The sequence below is a fragment of the Meles meles genome, chromosome 6, assembly GCF_922984935.1.
Source record: "Meles meles chromosome 6, mMelMel3.1 paternal haplotype, whole genome shotgun sequence".
Classification (NCBI taxonomy): Eukaryota; Metazoa; Chordata; class Mammalia; order Carnivora; family Mustelidae; genus Meles; species Meles meles.
Window position 1 is genome coordinate 131,469,764 of NC_060071.1, and position 24,301 is coordinate 131,494,064.

The window sequence follows — 24,301 nt, forward strand, 5'->3', positions numbered from 1 at the left end:
TTATGTGTCTCATAAAGTTGGATATCACTCAATGTTTAGCTCTTTGGTGTCAAACATGGAAAGCAGATTGCCCTGGCATTTTTATATACTGTAGGAAAAGAAAGTCATTTTCATTTATTGAGATTTATTATTTGAATATGTTTTCCAATATAGCAAAGCACACCTACAAAATTTAATGTACATGCATATGCAAGTACACTATGCTGGCATAGCATCAGGTAAAATTTTATATTTTCTGTTGGAGAAGATGCAGACACTCAAATAGCTGCACACACTTCTGCCCTCCCAACCCTCCACCCTCTCCCTTAGTGATCAGTGATATGGGGAAAGGTATTATATTTTCCATAAAACCCTCCAAACATCCATTCATCACTTTCTAGGCCAGGAGTTGTTCTGGAATGGTAAGTAGTTGGGAAGATGGAAAAATCTCTAATGGGAGAGATTATTACCATTGGGGAATGTTGGATGACTCAGGGAAGGAGAATGACTTTAGGGAACAGGCACACAGATCTGTTATTATGGGTTTCACTAAGAAGTTAAGTTTTACATTCATATGATTTTTGGTTTTTATGGCAAATATCATGATTTTCTTGTGTTAATGAAGTTTCTCTGTGAGAAATTTCACATTAAGCAACATGTCTGCTTGTCATTGATCACCTTCATGAGTTCTTATCAGCCTTTGTTCTATCACAGTCCTCTGATTCTTATAACCTAGTTGGCAATTTCATGTTGTGCCTTGTAGTAATTGCATTTTGGTTTGGATGTAAATGAGTAAACTGAGACCACCTCATAATTTAAAAAGCAATTTCACTCTGAGTCAACATGTGTACTGCCTACCATTAAAAATGGGGGGAAAAGGGAAATGACTGGTTCAATAATTTATGAAAAATGCTACAGTTTTATTGTTTGTGCATTTTTTTTTACAACACCTATCACTGTAGCAACCAGGGTACTCAGATGAAAAATTGAATTCGAGCTCAAAAATAATGGGGAGAAATGTCTGTTTTCCATTTCTTCCTTAGTGGCTTGACAGGTAAATGTCACAGTGAGTAAAAAGATAGATAAAAGAAAATAAATCAATTAACTAGCTATTTCATATGATGCTTTCTGTAGGCAAAGAAACCTCACAGATGTTTTAGGAAAAAAAAAAAAAAAACCTGACTTGAACTTCCTTCAAAATTACATGGAAAGCAGGGAAGTAGGTGAGGGTTGTAGAGCTCAAACAAGATTGGTCATGAGTTTGTATCTCTTGAAGCTGGTTGATGGATACATGGGATTCCTTATTCTTGAAGCTGATTGATGCATACATGGGATTCCTTATTCTCATCACTCTACTTTTGCATATATATGAATTTTTCCATAAGTTTTTCTAACATCCCAGAATTTAACTATTCCCCAGTGGGAGTTTATCCTTTAAATATGGAAACAAGAATGTTCATTTGTGCACTATACTGCTGGCTCTAAATTTCATAAATATTTCCTATTTCCATAAAATTTTGATATCCACATCTTTCTTGCAATACCTTACAAAATTTTCAACAAGTAAATGTATTCAATGTTTCTGACCCTACATCCTATACACTATCAGGGTGATTTGTCATGAGAAGACAGAATTAATAAATATCATAAATAAAGAAACAAGAGGGATACCCTTGCTATAGACCAAAGAGAACTGGAAGAATGAAAATTTGATTCTGAGATACTCAATCCATTTTTTCCCTGTAGCGGCATAAAGTTTCCAAAAGCTACCATATTGGATAGTCACTGATTTAGAACTTCAGTACGCTTTATGAGCTTGCCTTTGTGACGTACCTAGAAAACATAAAAAAGAAATGAATGGGGGCACATGGGTGGCTCAGTGGGTTAAGCCTCTGCCTTCAGCTCAGGTTATGATCTCAGGGTCCTGGAATCCAGCCCTGCATAGGGCTCTCTGCTTAGCAGGGAGCCTGCTTCCTCCTCTCTCTCTGCTGCCTCTCTGCCTACTTGTGATCTCTCTCAGTCTGTCAAATAAATAAATAAAATCTTTAAAAAAAAAAGAAATGAATGGATTGAAATCATTCAAGTATAGTAGTGGAAGACTGGAATTGACCTGGTTACTCTTATCCCCATCACTGATTATTATTTAATTGGATGTGAATAGCATTATCAAGCAATACTTCCTACCTTCCATGATATGTCCATAACATTCAGATATTAAGACTGAACTTGTACATACTAACTTTCAATTATAAAGGGAGAGAAAAGTTATATTTAGGTCCCTGTTTCTGGCTGTTAGTGGTAGAATCTGTCAGAACAAAGCTCTAATCAAACTTTTTTCATTTTGTGTAACTGTAACAACTTTATCGTTAATCAAGAAAAGGTTATCTATACCTAAATAACTTAGTTCCAATGTCAAAAAATACTAAGTATGTATAATTGTAATAGAGATTATTCTATCAGTAGTCTCTATTAGAGTAATACATAAACATTGTTTTGAACTTGTTCTATTATCAGATACCACATTTCTAAATTTGATTTTGCAGTACAATATTTTAGTGCGGCATGTGTATTTTCTTCATTAACACTTTCTTGACTCTTATTCCACATAGAATTGGCTAATTCTTCTTTTATACCATACTGTATGCTGCAACTTTATTTATTAATAGCACCTGTACCATGAGTTGCCTTTTTTAGTTGCATGTTTGTCTCCCCCTACTGGACTCCAAATTTGAGACCAGTAATCCTTAACAGTGCACAGCAAAATGACAAATAAATATTTGCTGTAAGTAGATTGGCAAATTGAATAAATGTCTTCTGGTGGCCAATATTTCGAGTGAATTTGAGCTTATTTTATTATGTAAGCAGATGACTTTGGCTTTTTCCTGTCCCTTTTCTCACATTTCCCGTACCCTTTCACTGGGCCTACATCAGAAGAGGAAAATATTTTACCCACTGACTTCTAATTTCTTGTCCTTTCATTGAATTAACCTCTACATTCCCAATATTTAATATATTCATTAATAGATCAAACATCTATTGTGATCAGGGAATCAAATGTTATTGAACGTGCACTGCCCCCCCCCCCACAACCCTGATTATATTCATCCTTCTAAATCTAGCTTTCTCTTCTATTTTTCTACCCTATCCCTTTTCTCCTCTGCCCCCGTTGTCTGTAAACACCTTCTAGAAGAGTCCTTTTGTTTAAAAAAAAAAAAAAAAAAAACACCAAATAGCTTTGATAGCTCTTTTAAGACCCATAGTTCTGAGGTTCCCATGGTAGGAGAGAAATGTTTTTATGTTTTTATGTTAAACAGTCTCTTAAATAAGATACAAAGTAGTGCCACAGATAGTGGCAGGCACTGGATTTTGTTGTGGCTTCAATTTGTCAAACACATGGTCCATTAAAATGTCAGTGGTTTTCCTTCTTTGCTATTGAGCATTTTCTACCTCGTTTCAGTCCAAGAAAACTTAGGAGATCAATTGTTCTCTAGGATCAGGGATATTTGTGTTCATTTTCTTTCTAGTCTTCCTAGAATCATGGAAGATGCAGGAATGGTTACATGGTGAATAATTTATAGAGTTAAGGAATATGCCTCTCTCAAGGGCTCTCAAATAGGTTCAGTTTAGGGTTGAGTGTGGTTAAAGATGCAGGTTGATTATTATTTTTTAGGCAAAGTTTGTGCATCCATAATATCCGCCATTACAGGTAATCATTCTTGTTTTCCACTGAGTAACCCAGGTTTCCTTAAAGTCATTTCAAATAGGTTGGCAATTCATAATAAAATCAGATCTGGCCTGTTAGGAATATTTTTTTTCCCCAGAAGTTTTTATTAGAGGGAATCTGTTGATACAGATAGGTCCAAATAAACTTACCAGCCAGGATTCCTTTTTATTTTGAATATTTTTAGAATGATACTAAATTCCTCAAAAACATGACTATATTAGCCACCAACATGAGATAAGTATGGGAAGACACCTTCAGCTCCATTTTAAAGGTAGAAAATCAATCCAGAGGTTTGTTTCTGATCCTATGGGTCTGTATGGGCTCAGAAATAGATTCTGCCTCTGATGATTGAAGCCCACCAGAACAAGACATCTCTTGGTAACTGGTGAGTGCCAATTTGCTGAGTGAGCTAGTATTATTTAACGTTTATCAAGAAGAGATCGAGATACTTGGGCTGAGGAGTTCAGCGTCTTAGCTTTGTGTACCATTTAGTTCATTACTGATAAAAAAAAATCATGAAGCATATTGGTTTTAGTTTGGGAAAATAGATTTTGAGTCTTTAAATCGTGATAGAAAATTCTCCTGAGAAAACAAGACAAGAGTATTCAGGAATTTGTACACATCTATTTTTAAAACAATCATTTAGCTAAGTGGTTGTGTCTTGATAAAAGACGACAAGTGTCCGTCTAATAAATGAGGCTAGATTTTAAAAATAGATTTGAATTTCAGGCCTTATATTTTGCCTGTAGAAAACAAACATGCTTTCCTGTCTACTACCTTTAGAAAGCATAAGATTTTACTTAATTGTACAAAAAAAAATTGTCTTCAAAATTGAAATGGGAACAGAGCATAATTTATGATTATGGTATTCTGCCATTAGCCCAGTTGGATGGTTTTATGTATATGTTACATATTAACTTATTCTAAACTATTACTTTAAGAGTACCATGGGCTTAAAAGGTTTTGGAAAATTGTTTTATTAGCCTCCCTCCCTACCTTGAAAATAAGCCCAGTGATAACATTTTCATAACCTCCCTTGGTAACATATCTCATTGTATAGTCATCTTCATTGCAGGTATTTTATCCCCATATCGAATGTGGATTTTTTTATGCTACAGTAATTCTATTAGTTTCACTATCTTCACTGAGATTAGAACACATTGCTTATTTTCTCTGTGCATTTGTGTCTACCAGTTCTTGAGAGAGGAGGTGTGGCCTCCTTTACCCTCAGTGAGAACAAGCTACTATTGCCTCTGGAATTGCATGAACCAGCATGAATCCTAATATATTTTGTCATGCTCTGTTCATGTACTCAGTATAAGAGTGAGGCAATGTATAAGTGATTTTTTAAAAGGCAACTGTAAAACTGTTTATAAAGAATGGCATATTTTATTTTAAAACTAAATGTCAGCTGGTGGTTTCCTATGAGCTATAGAGCAGAACAAAAGTAGAAGAAAAGCTGGTCCAAAGATGATGACTTTTGATCGTTTTCCTTTGTCTCTCTTGGTCTGCTGCAGTGGGTAAAGATTTAGGGGGAATGAAGACATGGACTCACATTTTAGGAAAAGAGGATGAGTTCAATGTATTCATTCGAGAGCTTCTTGTCCTGAAGAAATTCATCTTGTATAACTTTACAGAGTGTTCTTTTCTATTCTCCTGGCCTCCCCACCACCAAACTTGGGTGTCTCTAGAGGTTAATAAACTATTCTCAAAACTAAATAACACTCAGCCTCTTCGTTCCAGAGAGATTTGGGAAGCCGGGGGTGGGGATCGGCCATCAATTTAGATCTAGACCAGGTCAATAGCAAATGAAGGCTGCTGTCTTGAAACAGCTGTTCAGTGGCCTCTGCGAAATGAGGTGGTGGCTTCCATCCAGTTTCTGGACAGCTGTCTTCCTCACAGAAGGCATTGCCACAATTGGCATTAATTGGCTCTCTTGCTCACAGCCTCTCACAAGAAGTTCATTGAAACTTGTCTTTTCTCCCTTCCCCTCTCCTCTCCACCCTCCTCATCTTCCATCTCTTCATTTCTGCTTTCCCCATCCTGTTGTCTTTTCCCTTTTCCTTTCCTCCTCAGTCTTACCAGTAGGTGGCCCGGAAACAAAAGAGTAGCAGCAGTTCCTGAGGGAAAAATGCATTAACACCTCAGCCTCTGTTTTCTGCCAGGGCTTGCAAAGGGACCTGAGACCAGCTGTTGGGATAGAATGCTCATACCTCCCACAGAGTCTGCCTTCTCTGCCCCAGCCCTAAGCTGCTTTGCTCAAGGTGTGTCAGAGTTTACTCTGGGGTTGTCTATTTTATCCACGGGGCTTCTTTCATCACAAGGCAGGGAACACGGCTGCATTTGTAAAATGGATGGGCCCACAGGGAATTCTGAATGATTCAGTAGTGGTAGTACAAACCCTTCATTATAACTCCTCCTTGGGCACAACCGGGAGTTAGTAGAGACAGAAGGTCGTGCAGTTTTTGATTCCCTTCTCTGATAAGGACTGCGCTATTTGGGGTGGGGGGGGGTATGGCAATCACATTCCCAGTCCTGAGCAGACGTTTTTTGATTTATGATCTATTTATTTGACATGTTTTTAATAACGGAAGAATTAAACTCTATTTTAAAACTATATTTAACAAATTGTTTGAATTACAAGGAATAAAATTCTGTGAAATAAGACTTCTGAACGATCCACAGCATGAATTATTAACTCCACAGAATTCTTTGGATTCTCTTTGGCTCCTTCATAAAACAATAACGAGATAGCAGTGATAGCTTCCACCCCTGAAATTTTCGAGTCTGCTCTCAAGTTATCTACCTTTATGTTCTCAGTCTCAGTTTGAGCCAAAAAGTGGAGCAAAGGAACACTTACCATTCATATTCTTATTTCTCCAGCCAGAAGGAAGCAATGGTGGACATGATGCTCTCTTACTATAGAAAAAGACCACAATTAAACAATTTTACAGCAGTTCTGCACTTACTAAAAAACCCCAAACATTTTGCCCTAAGCTGCCTTTGTTCATAATTTGAAACCTGTGTACAACGTTGTACGGAGAAATTGACCAACATGCCACACATTGGTATGCAATTAGCTGATTACAATGTTGATTGCTAAGAACGCTTATATGGCCAAGAAGATAGCCAAACCTTTGAAATCACCATATGAAATCTAAATCAGGAGCTTGAAGTGGGGCAGTATTAAACAGATGTGAAATCCCAGATATCATTTGCAATTTAGAAGGTAAAATAATTCAGCACAATCACTTTTGGCAAGGGTTTCAATTTTCAGAGTATGGCCAGGGCCCACAAAACAGTTATGTAAGAAAAAAGTGAGGTTCAGCTTTAGGGAAGATATCCTAGCATGAGCTCTGACTCTGTAGCCTTCATGATCCACATTCTCTCATCTGCATTATGGGATAAATCATTCTCTGTCACCGTATGTGTTATTTATTTATTTATTTTTTTACTTCATGGTTTACTTGAAAACCAAAATGTTGAATAGTGTAAATAATTTGAACAAGCAAACTGTGTATAAAAAATAGCTTTGGAGAAATGTAATTTCTAGAATGGACAGATTGTCTAACAGGTAAAGGAGTGACTTTCAGTTTTGTAATTCATTTATTTATTCATTTAAAAAAATGATGGAAGAAATATGAAAAATGATACAAAGAGGTTGGCTATGTGTCTATTTGTCCTTCTGGTTTAAAAAACCCTCAGACACATCTGACTGCCAAAGAAAGAAAAGAGAGAAAGAAAGAAAGAGGAAAATAAAAAGACAAAAAAGAAAAAAAGCCTTTCTGATTTATAATCATTTGTAGTTTGGATGTGCCTTGAACTTTGCATTTAAAAAGAAAATATTTTTCTGATTTTCTACCAATTCCCCTCCTTAGCTTGCCATTTCTAATCATATCTTTCTCCTTGAAAGCAAATGACAAGTGAGGAAGCATTGGTTTATAGCTGCTAACATCTCTGCCTTAAATGAGCACTGCTTTCATTCAAACAGGTCAAAATGAATGTTTGAAAAGGGGCGAGATTTTAAGGCTTGAACAGTGAGTGGAAACATCATTTCCTGACTCAGACCTTCTGTCATTGTGGAGTGGGACTTCATCTGGCACTTTACCTTTCCCTTCTACACTAGTTAAAATGGCATGTTGTCACTTCCCTCACTTTGTCTTTTTTTCTTCAATAGGGACACTGAGAAGATTGAGAGAATGAATGGAGTAAATGTTATCATGTATCTGAATAATATTCTTTAGGCAACAATGTACACTAGTCACAGGAAAAATATTTTTCTGTGTGGTTTATATTCATTTCTCTAAGCTCTGAAATATCTCAAAATTTAGTCCTTGGAATATAAATCCAAGATTCATAATGGGCGAAACTGATGAGAAAGATGAAGAAATCAGATTTTTTAGGACAGTAGGGAAGGGGCAGGGTTGTGTCAATGGGAAGGGTCACATCCAAGGCCAGCCAGGTGTACAGTTCTGAGACACCCTAGCCATATCATATTGTATGTGAATGGTGCCCCCTAGTGTGGAGGAATGCATACCCTACCCATTGGTCCATTCAGTACATCCTCCTTGAATTTACTCTGTGCCAGGCATGGTTCTAACTGGTGGAAGAGAGGAACAGAGAAAGCAGATAGGAATCCCTGGCCTCATGAAAGCCAAAAGCGTTCTCACTGTATTTTTTTCTTAAGTCAAACAGAACTGGACCAACCGAATAAAATGCATATATATCCAGAATTGGGTCCATTGGCCTACCATTTAATGACCCCTGCTCCGGGCTTTTAAATTATTTCTGTAATCTTGCAGGTTATAGCCACAGGGACAAAACGCAGAAATGTACTGACGACAGGTTTACATCTCCTGCTTAGCTCATGCTTAATGAGAGCACTGTATACATAGAAAAGTCGGCTAATTGTCAATTTAAATTCGATATCCTCACCCCACTGTCTATACTTACTACTCCTTCTTCCAAGAAAACGTAATTACTATAGGTGATCAGTTAGGTAAGTGAGGAAGGAAAGCTAGACGGAGGTGGGGGTCATGGCATTCTGCCAAAGCATTGTCTGCTTAAATAGACATTGGTCATGGAGACTTACGACAGAGGCAAAGCCATTGAGCAATGTTCAGTGTGGCTCTTGAACCAATTCAAAGTCTGCTCCTAACCACCTACAAATTTAATTTTTTTTTTCAAGGAAAAAGGAAGATTCCCCAAAGCTTCAGGTCTCTTAAGGGTTATGCTAACAGAAGCAGGGAAAGGACAGAATTTAAAGAGCTCACTTAATAAAGAAATTTATTTCTCAGTCCTATGGCAGCTTAATGCCATTTGATAGAAAGTTTTAATTTAATCTGCATATAGGCAAAATGGAACAAAAAGAAGGTCTGGTCAACTAGCTACTTTCATGGTCGTCTGGAAGATTTTTTTTTCTTCTTTTCTTTTTCGCATTGGAAATTTCAGTAACACCAAAAAGAAAACTTGTATTAATTTTCTACAAAAATCTTTAGAGAAATGCTGTGATGGTACTCAAACAGTTCAAAAGTTTTCCACCTCACAACTCACTTTGAATATGCTTAAATAAGATCATGACTCGAAAATATTTAAAGAACCTGGGTCACAAATCTGACGAGAAACTGTCACAGTATAAAGGTATAAAGACCAGATGTAAGGATCCACATCTTCCAAAAAATAGAACAGAGACCATCCCTGAGTACTCTTCCTCTTTTCTACCTGCCTTCCAGAATCCTTTCTTTCCAAAAACCCCTCATAAATGAAGGATAACAATAATCATCATCAGAGGAGAGAGTGTTTCCCTATCAATTTACACATTACATTAAATTACTTTTCCCAACGTCTGGAAGCATTTCCTGAAAACTATCCAAGGTATTAAATTTTTTTTTCTCTCTCTCCCTCTCTTTAAATCACAAAGCAAAATTCCACTGTCCCTCTACCACCCCCCCCCTTTAAAAAAAAAAAAAGTTGTCGAGTTTTGCTTTTCTATTCACTGCAGTTCTGGCCAAAGTAAAGCCCTCTTTCTCAATGACGTCAAGATCTTTACCAAGATTAGGCTTTCATTTCTCTATTGCAGCAATTAGCCAGGGAATGTATAAAAGGCTTCAGGGAGACTCACTGGGCTGCAGAGAGAGAGGCACTTTGCACCACAGACAGATAGCACCAAGGAAAAGCCAGAGGGAGTGAGGAAAAGAGGAGTCAGTCGCTCCTGGGGAAGGGAGAGAGAGACAGCCTGGGAGAAGGAGAACAGAAAGTGTGTGTCAAACGGAGTAAAGAAGGGGAAAAAAACTACCCTAAAAGCACATTTTAAAAAACTCTGGCAATTCAAGAAAGAAACAGGCTACGTTTCTGAACATAGAGACAATGCAAAGCTAAAGAAAATTTTGCAATCTCTGCCACAGTCTCATAGGTGCTTGGAAATGAAAGTAGAACTGCCTCTCTTTAACCGACTCTGAGAGGGGTAACTGGATTAGGGACGGGTGCGCCAGTTTGTGTGTGTGGTTTTTTTCTTTTTCTTCTTTTTTTTTAACATCTTAAATCCTGAAAAAAAAAAAAAAAAAAAAAAAAAGCAGCAGCTCCGAATTGAATGAATTGATGGGCACACTCCAACTGCTGGGCTGGAGAGACTGGACTTGGTCTTGCCATTTCTGCTTCTTTGAAAGAGGAGACAACTTGGGCTTCCTTTTAATTTAGTTTTTCTCCTTCTCCCCCCACCCCGGCCTTCCCCTTTATCTCCCCCACCCCCTCTATCACCACCCCCCTTTTAAATAAGAGGGTGAAGGGGAACCAGAGCGCACAAGGGAACTGACTGGGAGGCAGAGAAGATGGGCATCCTCAGCGTAGACTTGCTGATCACACTGCAAATTCTGCCAGTTTTTTTCTCCAACTGCCTCTTCCTGGCACTCTATGACTCGGTCATTCTCCTCAAGCACGTGGTGCTGCTGCTGAGCCGCTCCAAGTCCACTCGCGGGGAGTGGAGGCGCATGCTGACCTCAGAGGGAATGCGCTGCATCTGGAAGAGCTTCCTCCTCGATGCCTACAAGCAGGTGAGCCACCCCGACTGGGGCTTCTCCCGTGGTCAGCAGGGGCAGGGGCTGGCCAGTGAGGGGCAGCAGTCCGTGGGGAGCCCTGGGCTGGGATCGTGGCGCTGCATCTGGGAGCCTGGTGGTTATGCTCGAGGGAGCTCCTTCCTGCGCCGTCCACACCTGTCACACAGGTCAGATTTGGGCGTGACAGGTAGGAAGCTGTAATGACTCGGCATGACTTAATAAGGAGCCTTTCTAACAAGGGTCAGTCGTGTCTTGGGGCAGTTTTGAAGTGGAAGGTGTTTGTGCCGGTTAAACAATTTGGGGGAAATGTCAGGGGAGGGGAGACTGCTGCATTTTACCTGCTCTTGTCACAAACTGGGATTTTGATGTTTCGCTTGATGAGAGACGTAGGTGTATCAGGAAAGACGGTTCAGCACTGAAAGGCAAGGGAAAAAAAGAAAATGCTACTCAGAACCCGCAGAGTTGGCAAGATGTAACAGAATGCTCACAGCCAGTGGGATTTGGCATAATAGCCCCCTCATTTCTGGTAGAGGTAAGAGTTAATGAAAGCAGCCCGGTGGGCAGCGTCCTCCTCTACATGGACATTTTTGTAATTGAAGGGTAGTTGACATACAGTGAACAGGTGTACAACACGGTGATTTGACAATTATCTGCATTAAGAAATATTCACCATGATATGTGTGGTTACCATCTGTCACCATACAAAGTTATTACAAGATTGACTATATTCCCTATGCTACACTTTTCATCCCCATAACTTATTTGACTTGAACCCTTTGAAGTGGTTATCAGGCACCGAGTCCCCCCCGGTCCTGGGTTACTAGATACCAATTTGAAAAAAAAAAAAAAATAGAGCTGAGAACTAGCTGTCAGAAATCCATACTTTGTAAGGGAGAGCATATTTGCTTTCTCAAAAGTAAAACAAGTTGTCCTAGAAAGAGCAGATAAGTCTATGGTTCGTTACTGTCTCAGAACTGTTAGAACACGTGTTTTGAGCTCTAGAGCAGTGGCCTCACTTAGGGGCAGAACTCATGTCTCAGGGCGGCTTCCCAAGATCTGAGTTGATGAGCTTTGTTTCTAATACTTACTGACAGCCCAGACTTTTGGCTGCTTGGAGACGTTGGTAGGACATCCCCAACTCAGATCTCAAGGGGCAAAGGGGAACTGGTCCTTTGTTGGTTGTCCCCCTGCCCCTACCCACGTGACTCCTAAAGATCTCTAGGCTCAATTAAGAAGAATGGACTCACTTGGCAAAAGTTGCCGTCAAAGTAGACAATCTTGGTTTTCCCTAAGCGTACTGGGAGACCTTGTCTGAGATGCCAGGGAAGGGAGTTTGAGAGGCATATGGAAGCCAATGAAGTGGTACATTATAGACAAGTGGCACCTCAGAAACAGAGTGAAAACTCAGGATCAGAGAGGGGGACAGGAATGAGTACTCCATCAATAAACTCTAGAAAAATAAATCCATGCACGAGGAAAGGAATAGAATAACTTCTAGTCACAAGGAATCCGGAGTAAGCCTGTTCCACTGAAAATGAAACAAGTGCTCAAGAAGTAAATATTCATGAATGGGGGCATTTTACTATATTGCATATCTTTGTTATCAAAAGTCACCTGCAGAAGGTCTGCATGTGTTGTCCTAAAGGCCAGAGAATAGTAAGAGCTCTTGGTAGTACGTGAAAGTTCCTTTCACATTAATCTCCTTTATGTTAAGTATGTTGGGCAAAGGAGAGTCAAGGGAGGGAGATACTGAGATGATCATTTCATTCCCACAAATGTATCATTGAATGTGAAATTCTTATGTTTTGATTTGGGAGTAAAGACTTTGAAAGAGGGTGGAGAATGCACATGTATGCCAGGCACAGTATTAGCACGTTCCCTCATCTATATTTGGATTTTGTAGTTGCTAGGAAGATAACATGGCCATGCCAGTGGCTTGAACGCAGCATATTAAACTCTTATTTCTTTAAAAGATAATAGACTTTTTGCCTATAAAATGAAAGTCACCACTTGGGAGAATTTTACTTCTATGCATATATGCTTATATAAATATCTCACATAAAATATGGGGGCTGTGCTGTTACCCACAAATATTGAGAGTGTTTCTTCTCTTCGGCAGCTTATTGGAATAAAAAGGGAAAAGCAAACAAATGCCTCATCAATAAACCTCATTAATTTTTTTTTGCTTATATATAGTGTTCCATGTGTTGCAATATTTTGTGATGCATATTCCAAGAAATTGACAAGGAAAAGTGATTTTCCTTCTTTCTTTCTTTCTTTCTGCAGATGGTTTATATATTCTCCTTTACTGTTTCTGTTGATTAGTGACCAAGTTCATAATTGTTATTATGTATGCTTTTTATGATTTATATATTAGATACCATGAGAAGAAGCAACTCGAGAACCCATATATCCAGAGACAAGACTGGATTGGGTGGATAGAATAGAAACGTTGTGGACACAGCTTGCCTTGATTTTTAGGTCTCCTTCTGTCTCCCAGTATGAATAGGTGGTGGTGGCTCTGGTGGCATTTAAGGGTCTCGCTGAATCTCTGAAACAGGTTGAATCACCTCCCTGACTGCTGTTGTCCTCTGCGACACTGTCTTTGGGTGCCGCCAATCTATGGCTACGCTGGATAAGGCTCTGTGTGAGATGGTACCACAGTATGTCACAATCCTGACTTGGGTTATTTGGAAGTTGCCACCTGCAGAAGCAGAGTATTCCTGGCTGAGCGGTTGGCGCACCTGTGATACGTCAGGCATGTCCTTTCTAATTCCCTTTGTTAAAGGTCAGATGTTTGGGAAGATATTTAGAGAAAGTGCAGTCAAAGTGCTAGCCCTGTATTTGGCTCCGACAGGAAGCCACAAGGAAATCAACAGAACAAAATAAAACAACCCTCTACATGAAAATATTGAATGGGCTTTAAAATTAACTTTGGAGGGAAGCCTTTAAAGATCACTTGCGCTCAGTTAGAGGGAGCTCTGTGCATGGTGTTGATGAAAAAGAAAGTCTACAGAAACTTGTGGAAACTCGTAACAGAGGCGAACACCCGAAGCGTGTTCTTTAAGTTTTCCTAATCTGTGTCATTTCATCTTAACACTGCATCCTTGTGCTGGTGCTCCGAGACTCAAACATGCAACCAAAAGCAAACTACCGTGCCTGCGAGCCTGGCTTCTACCTAAATGAAGTGTAAAAGTAAACACGCAGTATAGATGCTGACAAGCAGTTTAGCTTCTGAGTGGTTAATATTGCAGTAGCACAGAAAACATATTCATTTGAACATATAATTTTGGTTTTGAAGGGTCTCTAACATCCTCCTCCTCTTCATTCCCCTCAGACCTTTTGACACTAGTTTCTACAGTGGAAAATAGCCCTTTTAGGAGAGAAACAGTCCCAAAAGAACAGAAAGGAGGCCACAGCTCGACCTTGCCCATCACTTGGGTAAAACAGTAGGAAGTGATAGTGCTCAGAGCTTTGTTTTCAAGGTATAGATCGAAAAAAGAATGACCAAAAGGGAATCGAACTCAGAGTAAGTAACTCATTCATTCTTCAACTCTGGTTTATTTGGCTAGTTCGAATGTAGATGGGCAAATTGCTGCTTAATAATTGTTTGGCCATGTTTGTAAGGACACTGATATAGTCTGGTCATTATGTCAACGAATTCGAAATTTCATGATGGTTGATAAAGCCATTCCAGGGCTTTGGGTAGCAAGAAGGATGTGTAAATATTGTTCTGCCACAACCCTCCCCCCCCCCAATTTTTATCATTTGCCCTACTTCCTATCATGAGATGAAGTGATATTTTTTCCAGAAGCCTTTCTCAGGCCGGGGGGTGGAGGTGGGGGAACAAGGTTAGTAGTATATGCTCTACTTCCAGCTTCTGCTTCATGAATGGTTCTTTTTTCCCCTTGCCCTGCATTTCACAATCCACATGCTCAAGCAGTATTATCCTTTTCTCCATGCACTGAACACTATCAGTAAAAGGAATACCATCATCAAGAGAGTCAAATTTTATATGCCATATATTTACACTCTTGTTCATGTTTATAAATATGACTATCACAACATTTGTGCTCTGCTTAGAGATGCCCCGTGTTGTCAAAATGCAACCCTTTATTTACCTCCCTTGTTGGTGTTGTGTTGATGTTGATTACACAAACATAAGAAAGGACAACTGTAATAGCGCAGATGAGAGAGATAAAGTCAGTGATGACGATATTACATTTTACGTATGTCCTTTCTGATCCTTGCAAAATAAAGGGACCCTTTGGGAACATCGGAACTTCAAGACCAATTAGTGGAAATGATGTTTCTTGTGTTTGGGCATTAAATACTGGGCAGGGTTCTCTTTAGAGCAGCTAATGCTGGCAGGGAAAGAGGTACCGACCTAATTACTCTTCCGCAAGAGTAAAAAATGCCTTTTGAATGCCTCTTTGGCAAATATGTCTCATTAAGGACAAAAACCAAACACAAACCCTCTAAGAAGAAGAAATTAAGATGATAGGTAACTTGTGGCCAGGAGACTTTCTGTGCCACTGTGGGAAATTAAAACAAAGTTTGGGAGTACCAGGGGATAACTTGTTTTTGTTGAGCTTCTTTCCTGCAGCCTAAATGTTATTATGGGATGAACTTTATTTTCTTCATCATTCTGGCTCTTTGTCAAGGAATGCTTTGCTCCTGGGGAAAGCAAAGAATCTTCTATCATTGGAGACAATGGAGATTCTCCCATTCCATCTCAGCAGGGCATATAACTGAACAAACCAAGAAAGTCTTCATTTGAAACTCTGGTCATAATAAGAATTTAATTGCCACAGAGATCAAATGGAAAGATGAGAAATGACATTGGTCTCACATGGCAATTGAGGAAGGACAATAATGTCCTTTTAAAAGATTTATTTTTTTAGGTTAAAGGGAACTTTCATTTTTTTAAATTTCTAAAGTTTATTTTTTCTTTATCACTCCTAAATTGTCATCAGCAGGTTTTAACAAAATGAACAAACTTTACAATTAGTAGATGAGATTTACAAAAGCAGACTACTGGTGTATTCACTTTGGGACTCACAAATAATGGGTGTGGGTTTTTTTTTCCCCCCTCATAGGTTTGTTATTATCATTAATATCACATTTTCTCTAACCTAGTCACCCTCATGAACAGGATGTCTGCTTATGACCTTCCAATCTTCAGTAGGGTCCCATGGCTGCTTAGCAAAATTAAGGGGATTGGCTACTTTCATTTCATACACACATCAGCTGAGATAATCAAGAACAGATTGATAGTATTTGGTGTTGATTATGGCAGAACTCTACCACAGGGCTCCAGGATTCACATTTCCAAATAACCTGACTCAGTGAACATATCCATCACCCAAACAGAGTTATGTTCTTTGCAGGTCAAGATTATTATTAAGTGTAAAATTCTTTATTGACCCCTACTCTTAGGATTATAACAGATACCATTCATCCAGTAATATCATTCAACAAAATTTTCAGCTTAACAAAATGTTAACCCTGCTCCCAGCACTAACACACACACACACACATACACACACACACACACACACACACAGGCATTATGCATTTGGTACTTTTTCTAATTTTTAATTTTAGAGTGAATATATTATAATTGTTTGAAATTTTCTGAGGTAGATTAGTCTGTATTTCAAAAAGAATTATGTGACTGAAGTATGTGTCACCAAGAAGAAGGAGGAGCTGCTTTAACTTTCCAAGAAAATTAACTACAGGTAATGAGAGTCACCTGTGACTGAAGCATCAGATTAGATTGTTTAGTTTGAATGATCAAGAATAATGGAAAGATCAGCAGTTCTGCTTGGGTGAGAGTTCGGGGCATCAGAAGTCTTTAAAATGACTCCAACAAACAGATGGTTGTTTTCACCTACCAAGAACCTACAAGTCTACACTTCAGAGATGATTTTTCTCTTATGCGTGGGTTGCGCACTCGACAAGAAGTCACTACAACAGCTCATGAATTTAGACTGGTCTGGATGCATTAGATCTTTATATCACAGTAGATTGAGGAACACAGCACAATACTGTTGACAGCAGCCCTCCTAGAATTGTTACCTGTATTTTAAGTGGGAAAAACCTAACGAGAAGGTAATGGTAATGCTACCCACCGCTTAGACCTACAAAGAAGTACAAGAAGTACCCATAAATTAAAAGGTTTATAATACCTTTAAAATGTGTATCTTTAAATTGTCAGTGTATTTTAATACCTCAGAGAAGAGTGAGGTATTATTTTACCTTGTATAAAACAACCCAGCTGAGGGTGCCTGGGTGGCTCAGTGGGTTAAAGCCTCTGCCTTCAGCTCAGGTCATGATCCCAGGGTCCTGGGATCGAGCCCCACATCGGGCTCTCTGCTCCGCAGGGAGCCTGCTTCCTCCTCTCTCTCTGCCTGCCTCTCTGCCTACTTGTGATTTCTCTCTGTCAAATAAATAAAATATTAAAAAAAAAAAACAACCCAGCTGAAAGTGGCTTGTTAGATTTCTCCATCTAGTATAACTTGCAAATTAACCAAGAAAATTAATATAAATAAAGCAACTTTCTCCCTGATAGTAACTGAAAACAAATGTACTTATTTAAATCATATGAACAGCTTCCTTTCCTAAGAAAGAAGGTTGTTATTTTAAGATTTTTTAGAAAAAAATAATCGTATTGTTTTCAATCTGCATCGCTAGGATTTTTCAGAATGGAAAGGAAGAACTTCTTTACTTCTTTCTCTACAGTTAAAATGAGTTATGCATTCACATTAGATAGAAGCTTCTGAATAAAAGCCCTTGAGTGTTTTACATCAGTTTGGATTGTTGAGTCTTTAACAATTTCCTTCTAAGTGACTTCAATTACTAGCAGTGTTATGTGCGGCTGTATTTATACGAAGGGAATAAGTCGATCCAGTTGGAGGTGTTTTGTAATATTAAGTATAGTGTATAAAAATCAATTGGGCTGTCGTAAGTTGTCCCTAATGTTATTGGCTTTGATTAAACCATTCTAGGGGAAGATCCGATTGTGTTAATTCAAACTGAAGTAATTGGTTCTTTTATGTTGCCAGCGTTTTATTATCAATTTACGGATCCAAAGGCCCACAAACTTTCCTTCAGTCTGTGTTCAACTGTCTAAACTATTTGCAAAGGGGCACGGAGAGTAATTTTCTTGCATACCTTCTTCTATACCTGTCTGAATATTTTATAGTTCAGAGGAGCTTGCTAATAGAATACATGATAGATGAATAAATGGTTTGTGATTTCCTAGATAAAAACAAGAAAACCAAACCAAACCAAAAACACGTGGAAAATGAGGAACTAAGAGAATTGTGGATAATTGCATGTTTTTGTTATTTCATTTGTTTTATGGAAATGGTGAGGTTCTAGTTGTAGGAACCTGAAAGTAAGCAGCAGCTTGAGAAACCTCTAGGAAGGACATCATGTTGAGAAAAGCTCAAGTTACTTTTAAGGGTAATCTTTTTTTTTTTTAAACATAGAGTTTCCCAGATAGGCGGTATGCTGTTTCACATGTTTAGTTGGCATTTGATGATGGAACCTATAAGTGCACAATGATTTGTAGTGTACAAGAGCTTATTTTCTATGTTATAACCCAATAACTGTCCAAGGAAGGCAGGTAGCATTATCACTATTTTACAGATGGAAAACATGAGATACCAAAGAGGTGAAATGGGAGTAGCCCATTTCAGTAAATAGCAGATCCCAGGTTTTCTACCTCTGGCCAGAAATACACCTCATTGGTATTGTTGTCCGTTGGTTGAAATTAAATGAATTAGCATCATGCAAGAATATAAAGGTCTTTCCCATGCATTTTAGAATTCAAAAGTGGGAATTCAGAAGGAGGTAGCTAAATTTCACAACTCTGATAATTTCTCTTAAAGTAGACCATTCATTTTTAACTTTTAAAATGAAGTCAATTAATCATTTGTTATATGACGTGTGCTAACCATTGACGGCAAAGTAAAGGTAGGAAAGAATATTGGCGTCAACATAATGATGAAGAGAGTTAACCGAGATGCCTTTGATGATGAAAACAACTAATCTCAGTAACTATACAGAACGAAAAACTTCTACTCTTTTTAGGGTCTTTTTTCTACAATACCTGCCATGATGTCTCTTTAATTAAATCAATGTAAGTTTATTACATCCTATGAAGGAAATGCCACATTTGATTAGAGCCAGTTGTTTTTGTATAGAGTGAAATGGAGTGACAGTGCGTTTCATATGGTATTCTCTCCCTCTTTTCTTTTTTTCATCACCAGGTGAAATTGGGTGAAGATGCCCCCAATTCCAGTGTGGTACACGTCTCCAATGCTGAAGGAAGTGACAGCAGTAGAAATGGTGCCCAGGTGAAGATGGTTGATGGAGCTGAGTGCCACCTTCTTGACTTTGCCAGCCCTGAGCGCCCACTGGTGGTCAACTTTGGCTCAGCCACTTGACCTCCTTTTACTAGCCAGCTGCCAGCCTTCAGCAAACTGGTGGAAGAGTTCTCATCAGTGGCTGACTTCCTGTTGGTCTACATTGATGAGGCTCATCCTTCAGATGGTTGGGCAGTGCCTGGTGATTCTTCTTTGTCTTTTGAAGTGAAGAAGCACCGGAACCAGGAAGACCGATGTGCAGCAGCCCACCAGCTTCTGGAGCATTTCTCCTTGCCGCCCCAGTGCCGAGTTGTGGCTGACCGCATGGACAATAATGCTAATGTAGCTTACGGGGTAGCCTTTGAACGTGTGTGTATTGTGCAGAGACAGAAAATTGCTTACCTGGGAGGAAAGGGGCCTTTCTGCTACAACCTTCAAGAAGTCCGGCATTGGCTGGAGAAGAACTTCAGCAAAAGATGAAATCTAGATTAGCTGGTTAAAGGTATGATTGTAAAGGAGTTATTTTTTTTTTTAAATTATGTAAAGGAAAGGAAACTAAGAACTGAATCCACTATTTCCACCGAGACCCATTGTCTTGCTGAAAGTTAGGAATTTACATGTCAGAAGAACATAGACATCTAACATCTCCATACTCCTTTTACCACTCAAATGGCATTTGGCTAAGTATCAGCCCCAGCACATCTCTTCCTAATGAAAAGCCCGAATGAAAAGATCCCAAGATGGAGAGGAAGAAACGCTGTTTCAACTTGTGTTCATTCTGCCTTGGGAAAGAAGTAATACAGCTGATGCATGCTTTGGGACTTGAAGAAAAAGACTTACCTGAATAACTACTATGTTAGGGAATTATTGTCCTTATTAGTATAAGGAGTATTGCCTATGATTTATTCAGCACGGATGGAGCCCATCTGGAAAGTTCCCAAATATTTACGTATAAAGAGTCCTTGAGCCCAGTTCTTGTGGTTAAGGCTTTCATGTTTAACAATGTTCGAGTAGCTTCTGCTGTTCTAGTTTCTAGCCATGTGGTGCTCTATGCCAGTCTAAACATCCCAGAACTCACAGGTGTATTTGCAGATATCAAGGATGATCCCTACCTGGAGGATTAGAATGATTATCTGAAATCTGAGGGTTCCTTTCTAGGCAGGTGGGGAAAACCCTAGAAGAAAATCCAACTGACAGGCTAAGGACAGGAGGCAGAAAGATAGGGAGGCTTCACAGACTTTCACCTTGAAGCTATAGGGAATGGGACTAATTTGTTAGTCACAGAAACATGGAAACATAAAACATACATGGGCCAGAAAAAGAAGCAACTTAATTGAAATTAGCATGGGGAATATGCATATGAAATCAATGAATTTATCATATATTCCTCAATTGAGAGAGAAAGGGGGATGGAAAGGGGAAAAAACCCTATGCTTCATTATTTTTAATTATGAGGTTTTTTTGGTAGAAATAATTACTTTCTGAAACAGGTCTGTGGTATGTATATTTTCAGCGGGTGAACTATACCACATGATACTGATTAAATGTAAAACCAGTAGGTCCAGTGGTGCTGGTCTGTTCCTCTCCATTCCTACAATTATGATGTGGCCCCTTTCATTCTTGGTCTCAGTCTCCTTAACAGAGGCCGAGCTGGGGAGTACATTCTTCATAATATACTCTTGATAATATGTATAAATATATTCCCAGCTGCTGTGGGAGGTAGGTGCCCTGGACATTCAGCTGTAGCACTGTTCTCCTCCCAGAGTGGGTGAACTATAATGAATAGTAAGTGCAAATAAACAAGATTTCTTCAGTTACAAAAGAGAGGAAGAGAAAGTTAGTTTGAGACAATTCTCATTAATAATTTCGGAGGCTTTGATATGAGGCAACCCTCAGTGGCTTGGAATTTGGCAAAATGGAATTCCCATTTACATTTAAATTTGGACTGGGATCTTCCTTTGAGGTCTAGTAATCTAAGGCCTCTGTCCTCATTATAATGCTACACACACACACACACCATATTTCTCTTTAAAATATACTATAGTTTTACCTATAATATAATATCTAAATATCATAACCCCCAAAGAATAGACCAATTAATTTTGTATTATAAATGTTTTATTGTTAATTTGAGGATGCTATTAAATCACAGTGTATTGTTGTATTGATATGGATAATCAAAGGTTCTTATGACCATTCCATTAATAATTAAATCATAAAATAAAAGTCATAGAGAAAAAAAAACACTCAAGTTGAAAATATCTTCCGAAACTAGTTGCCTGAAATAAGAAAAAGGCGGGAATTGAGTGTGTAAGAACCAAAAGTATATTCAAAAAAACAGAACTGGAACAATGTATCAGTCATATCACTAGTTTATTGTTTAGATATCAATGTACTATTTTAACTGATTGTTTTCTTTACAGCAATATTTAAGCTTTCCAGTGTCTTAAATTCTATAAAACACACCTGCGAAGAAACAAAGGAAATTTTGAAAATGTGGCAACATCTAACAAATTTCTGGAAATTCCCACGGAGAACAGATTATTTCAGAGTTCTCAGTCATTAAACTTTATACTCCAGACTGGGCCTCCCTGAATTTTATCTTTAAAATGGTGTCAAGATTATGTGGTACCCTAGACGAGATCGGGCGCGTTCAGGGTGGTATGGCCGTAGACTATGTGGTACCCTAGAAAAGTAAAATGAAAACTTGGTTGCAGCACACTCACCCTGTTGTCCTTAAACTTCCCCTTTGTTCTACATGTACAATAATGGAACAGGATGTTGGAGAAGCTGGTGGGGGGATGAGATTTGGCTAAGGCAGTGCTAGTTGTCTGGGAAAAATGATGATGGAAAAAGCACCCAGTTGCGATCTATGTTTAAGGAAAAGAGAAGGTCGTGTGTGTGCAATTCCTCTCCATGAGGATATTCCAATGGAAAAATGAAGCAGTGGAAGTAAATATACAAAGGCATCGTCTGAATATCAGGGAAAAAGATATGTTCAATAGAACACAGAAGACTTTCTGGAAGAAAGGCAGTTAGGGAACAATGAAGACAGTGAATTGACAAAGCTCAGGAATCCTACAGTCTGTAGAATGGCTTGGTGTTAACCAGAGTTATGATAAGCCTGTAATTGTGTAACCTATTTATCTCAACATGGTTTTTTATGATTTCCTGTGATGTATCTTTTATGAACATAACAAGAACTCATTATTTGAAGTGGAGGAGAATCAAGGCTTAGCTGGTATGCTCAGAGAAATTATTTGTGTCAATACCCACCCTTCCTATCTTGTCTTTATAAAGTATGTTCCTTTGACCAATTGTTCAAACATACTTGGTAAAGTATGTTCCTTTGAACAATTAGACCTAAACATCCCCTCCCCCTAGGCTGTGTTTACATGGAGCTATCAGTTTAGCCTTTTAAACTGAATTAGCTTGTCTATTGAAATAGTTTCCAAGCAATTTTAGATATTATCATAACATCTGGATTTACTCAAACCTTTAGTGTTTGAAAGACATATGTCTTGGAACTATTCAAACTTACTTTATTTTATTGCTTAGAGAAAATATTAGTGGAATCAACAATGACTTTCTTGAATGGGTGTGAATGAAATGCCCACAGAATAATGTAGAAATGTTTGATACAGATATTAAAATGTAACTGACCTCCTCAGAGGAAGACTAGTAACTGTTCTTTGTATAGTTAAAGTGATAGTCGTTTAACTTATATGACTTTTTATTTTCATGTTTTGGATCTCTGGTACTGTGTCTTCACCTTGTTTATAGAATGTACCTTTGATTTTTGGTAATATCAAGTTCTGAATGGCCTACTGATATAAGTTCTGCCATTAAGCAGAAAATGCCTATTCTATGACCAAGGGGAGAAGAGAAGCCTGCTGTCTTTTATTTTTGCCAGAAGTGTGTTACACTATTTGGGCTCTTGAATAAAAAATATGAAATATGGTGAGGTCATGTGTGGGTACTACCTTGTTGCAAGAAATACCAGAGGGCATGTTAAAGACAATATCTATGCCTTTGGGAGAATTCCCAGCTGGATACAAGGTGCTCTTAGCATGTGTTGTGGGTTATATCCACAGCTAAAGGAATACACTGATGTACAGGACTTTCCATTCTGTAAATCTGACTGATGGTTTGGAAAATTAGCTTAATTAGAATCATATGGCCATTGCAAAGGGGAAAATGTAGACACCAATTTCTGTCCCATCAAAGGGTTAATGAAAATCTCTCCAGCACTTACAGGTTTTCAGAACATGTCCAATGTCATGTCTCTCAGCAGAAGAGATTAACAGTAAGAATTCTGATTCCAGGAACTTAAAACAAAATGATATTGCCAAAAATCAGAGCAAAAATGTTTTTAGTTATAGTCCAACTTTCTCCCTACTTTCTACTTTATCTTAAAAATAGAATCCAAACTTAAGTTTCATATGTACATACAGAATGGGGCATAAGTATCAATTTTTGCTTGATGATCAGCATTCTCCTGGTGGTATCTTGAGGTCCTCCATGAAAGAAGGAAGTAGGGCCTGGGAGAGTCAGGAAGTTGCTAACTGGAGAGAGGTAGGGCCTGAGAATTTTGTCTACTGATTTGAGAGAATTTGAAAAGAAACTTCTTACCAATGGAAAAGGCTGCTGGGTATCAATGAATGACTTTAGAATGAGGCAAACATTGGGCTACTTCTTAATGCCTTAAGTTCTGGATAGCAGCAGAGGCAAGGTCTCAACTAAGAGACCCAGCTCTGTTCTAAGGTGAGTCTGAACCAACAGAAAGCAAACATATACAGATATCCAAACAAGACTGGTCATGCAATTCAGCGTTTGCTGCCCATCTAGGGCAGTAGCACCAGAGCTCCATGGAGTTCATTTAATATTTACTGAGGAGATCTTAAGGACCCAGGAGATGTTGAATGAAGTCACTATTTGGGCTCAAAACTATCCCCCCTCCCACCCCACCCCCCCAAAGCAAACAGGTAAACACATAAATGAAAGAAGCCCACAGAAGGGGGTGGGGAATAAATAAAAATTCTCTCAAGAGTTCTCCAGACTACGTCACTGGCCCATGTATTTTTTATGTGTATTAGGATGAGAGACTATGAAGACATAGGTATCCAGTACTTTATAACCAAAGCAATTAAAAGATATTGGGTAGGGAATGT

At 38.6% G+C, this 24,301-nt stretch overlaps 1 protein-coding gene across 1 annotated transcript; it reads left to right on the forward strand.

Annotated features, from left to right (window-relative positions):
• The first annotated feature begins 10,497 nt into the window (after positions 1–10,497).
• Positions 10,498–23,094, forward strand: DIO2 (iodothyronine deiodinase 2). The gene is given in 3 exon segments (XM_046007232.1): positions 10,498–10,752; positions 19,035–19,605; positions 19,608–23,094. Coding segments are annotated over 3 exon segments (816 nt in total). The 5' UTR covers positions 10,498–10,530; the 3' UTR covers positions 19,631–23,094.
• The last annotated feature ends 1,207 nt before the right edge of the window (positions 23,095–24,301 follow it).